The sequence below is a fragment of the Populus trichocarpa genome, chromosome 1, assembly GCF_000002775.5.
Source record: "Populus trichocarpa isolate Nisqually-1 chromosome 1, P.trichocarpa_v4.1, whole genome shotgun sequence".
NCBI lineage: Eukaryota > Viridiplantae > Streptophyta > Magnoliopsida > Malpighiales > Salicaceae > Populus > Populus trichocarpa.
In genome coordinates, this window is record NC_037285.2 from 40113989 (window position 1) to 40118151 (window position 4163).

Genomic DNA, 4163 nt, shown 5'->3' on the forward strand with positions numbered 1-4163 from the left:
GATTGTAGGTTTTTATAGGTGAACTTGGTTCGTTCAATTCTTAGGGAAAAGGAAGGATCCACTGTGAAACAATGGGAAGACTGGAGCAGTATCTTCATTAGCAGGAAGGACTCCACTAGCTCGAAGAACGAACAAGAAAAGGCTTGTATATATATATGGGTAGCACAGATTGAAGAAAGAATGATCGAGTCTAAGAAAGTAGTAGTGAAAAATAAGAACCAAATACTCCTAGTCCAATTCTGGAATATGCTCTGGTTAGCAGAAATATAATTAAACAATCAATTTGTCCAAGAGGGAGAAAGGTGAACCTGCGTTCGTAATGGTGCTTCAAGAACAAGCATGTGTGTGTGTTATCTAGGTGCACAGAATTCTATTATGACACAAAGCATTTCAAACTAGAAAGTTTTTCCACTCTCTCAGGTTTTAACTGTGTATATTCATTCTCAATTGGCAAATTAAAATGGAAAGAATTTGATCATGCCCTTCAAAGAATTGATCAGTTAGACCACATAGATGATTTCTCAAAGAGCCTTTAAAGGAGGGTAAATACATTAAACAATGGTGATGATCCTGTACCTGACTGCATCACTGATTGATGTTTACTTAAAATCTTTTGATGTAGCAAAGAATCAGTGAATTTAGTCAAGTCTAAAGAAGAAAAGGAAAAAACAAAGATACTAGCTTTAATTTTTACAGTTGCAGATCAGGGACTACAAAACTAATTTGTCTCGTGTCATGAATGAATGCGTGTTACTCCTCCTCCTCCTCCTGGCTAACCCTAGGCTGTTCCAACTCAATCATAGCAACAATGACAGTAATGTCATCAATTTTGCCTCCAACGTGCTCGATTCCTTCAGACTCAGCAGCAATTGCAAAGGGAGAGTCATATTCTTCGCTGGTTGAATTCATGGATGCAACAGTTGCGATGGTCCATGCAAGGTCCTGAGGCCAAGGTCTTCCTTCAGATTCTTGAAGAATTTCCTCAATCTCAGAGCCAAAAAGATTATCAAACACTCCATCAGAACCAGCAACCACAATGTCCCCCTGCTCTACATCAAATTCACCAAGGAAAACCGAAACCGGGCGCTTACCCTCCCCAACCCAATTCCCCAAGGAAAAAGGACAGTTGAAATAATTCTGCTGTGTTGGTGACCTGTAAACAAGCCTTTTCCCTCTAAAAACCATGAAACCGCTGTCACCCACATTGGCATAACACAAATGGTCTCCTTTAAGGCTAACAACACAGGCAGTGGATGATCCTATAGCAGCGGTCTTGGAATGCGCTTTTAACAATATCTTCTTTAGATTAACAGCCCGACCAGGCTCTAAGGATCGAAGAGAAGTAAGATAATTGGACATGAGTTCTCTGGCAAAAATCCCAGAATCAATACCTTTTTTAGCCCAACCACCAACACCATCAGCCACTCCAAAGGTTTGTCTTTCTTGGCAAATAAAATGGGCGTCTTGGCCTAGACTTTCTGGGTTCGACTCGATATCTTTAGGGAAGTAACAGGTTCCCATATTCATCCTCAACTTCTCACCGCTTTCATCATCATCAGAAACCGAAACCGTGGCTTGAAAATTTGACTGGCTTCGCACAGCTATTCTTCTCTTTTTGATAATCATGTCGTTTGTTGCCTAAAGAAATATAACTTTGATGGAGTTCGATCTCAGGGTGTATCAATTTATAAAAAGAAAGTTACTAATTCCTTACTGAATTCGGAAGCAATAAACAGAGGGATCTGAGAGGAAAACAATCAAGCAGCAGCGTTAGGGTTTGTTTGGAAAGAAAAATTGATTACGCGTTATTTCAGTCAGGAGTAGCAATACATATATATATATAGTGTAAAGTGGCTAGGCGAGGAGGATCGGAACTTTCCTTTCCTTGCCGAGCTCGGAGAAATCGACGCCATCCTTCAAATTTTCCTTGGTCTTAAGAGGACCAGGGAACTTTCCAAGAAGCCCAGTTTCTGTATTCAAGCGAAGTCCAAACTGGTCGCACGAGTGTGATACACGTGCTCTATTAACTATATATAAACAGTTAGACACTAATATTTCATATGAAATTTTCATATTTTTCTCACAATGACTATCATTATTATTACAATATTTTTAAATTCTTTTATCAACAAAGTCATCACTTTAAATCCAAATAAAATCTATTTATATTATATAAATTGATAAGATGCATGATATGAACACAAACTTTATGCAAGAACCTATTAACTAAATATACTAAATATAGAGGGCGTCAATCGTAGCTTTGGTTATTGCAAAGCATTCTTTTAATTATATATGATGTTAACAAAAATCAATAATAGGAATAAAAAACATGTTATTAATCATTTTATGTTAAATATTCTTTTTGAATGTTGGCAAATTTTGTCAAACTAAATAATATAAAATTTATGAATCTTTTTGTCTAAAAAAATCAAATAATGTAAGATTAGCGACAAAAAATTTCTTATACAAAAATCTAGGATCCCACGTATTAAAATGTCATTACATTACTTTTGTATTTTAGTTTTATTCATTTGACATATTTTTAAGTATTTTATTTCCTCTCTAATTTGGGGTAGAAAAAAAAGTTATTATATCTTGATATTTACGAGTTTCATTTTATGATAAAAGTTTCAATGAGATGTTCTTTCATCTTTAAATTACATGGAAAAAAAATAGATTTAACCTCGGGAAGCTTTTTTTGATTCAGGTTAATTTTTCTTAATTTATGGACTATTTTTGTGTTTTTAAAGTCATAAACAGGTTTATTTAGATCTTTAAAGTGTTTTTAGGTGTTTTTTAATCTAAAAAAAAAACTTTAAATAGATTTTTCGAGTGTTGAATACCCCAAGTCTGACTTTTCGACGACCATTGATCAAGGGAAACTAAGCAAAGCACGCAACACATCAATTGCTATATTTTTTTTCAAAACAATCAGGGTGAACAATAAGTTATTTGCCCTATAAAAAAAGAGAATTTTAGCAAGCCCGGACACATGGGTTGTCCCAGACTTGCGCACACGGGCTTTATTTTGGAGGCCATGCATGTTGGCCAACTAACCCCGTATGCTTGGGCCTAGTTTCCTTCTTTTTATTTTTATATATTTTTGTTTTTTTTTCTCTAATTTGATCCTACATAATTGATTTTTTATTGATTTTTCTTATTTAATTTTTTTCAATTTCATTCTTTAATATTTTGTTGATTTTTTATCGGGCAATGTAATTTTTTTAGTTTGATATTTTTAGATTTATCGTGATCTCAAATAAATGCTCCAATATTTAGTTGGTTCCTGATTTTGTGAGCGTTTATTTTTCTTATTGTATAATTAAATAAAAAATTATAAAAAAATTATTGAACCTGGTTGAGTTCATAAGTCGGGTTATAAATTTGGCTGGTACTTTGGTTGGTTAGGAATCAGGTTTTATAATTTGGTTCAATTGCACAAATAATTATTGGTTTATTTAATTAAATGCATGTATAAAATTTTTAATTTACAATTGAGATTTTTTTATGTTAAAAAATATGAAGGAAATGTCAACATATTCATTTTTGTGTGTGTTAAAAAGATAATTTATATGACTCGTGCTTCGTTGTGGATCAGATAGCTAGTGAGAGCATACCCAGATAGTAGTATAGCCCAATTGAGGTTTGGCTACATCGTTGAACTTAACCAATACTCATTTCCCCCTCTATTTCTTCACATGAGAGACCTTGCCTTGGAAAGTATCCTTCATATGCCTATTTGGCCTAATGAAAAAGGTAAAGAATAAGGGGATGGAATCAACATCGTTTATTGGCATGTAGTAGTGTCTGAATATAAAAATCGTTGGCTCTTTAAGGATTCTCAATAACTTCTCAAAAACAAACAAGGGAGTCCACTCACTAGGGTGGAGCTGAGATGGACTTAGATTGTAATAACAAAATACACCCCTTATAAACCATTGCAAAGAAAATGATTACCCAAACTTGTACATATATATAGGGGCAGTAATGATAAAGTTTTCCCTAATATATTTGCTGGTAACCTGAGTGACCCAATCATCCAGCTCAAACATCAATACCATGATGTCTTCTTGTTGCTTAGAGTTGACAAAGGAAATGAAAACAACTTATCTAAGATTGATACTATTTATTAGCACAAATACAACTTGTAAAAAGAGCAT

The 4163-nt window shown here is 34.1% G+C and overlaps 1 protein-coding gene across 1 annotated transcript; it reads right to left on the bottom strand.

Annotated features, from left to right (window-relative positions):
- Positions 1 to 750: 750 nt before the first annotated feature.
- Positions 751 to 1626, bottom strand: LOC7459133 (probable protein phosphatase 2C 80). The gene has a single exon (XM_024589350.1). The coding sequence runs from the start codon at positions 1624 to 1626 to the stop codon at positions 751 to 753; it is 876 nt and encodes a 291-aa protein (XP_024445118.1).
- Positions 1627 to 4163: the final 2537 nt, after the last annotated feature.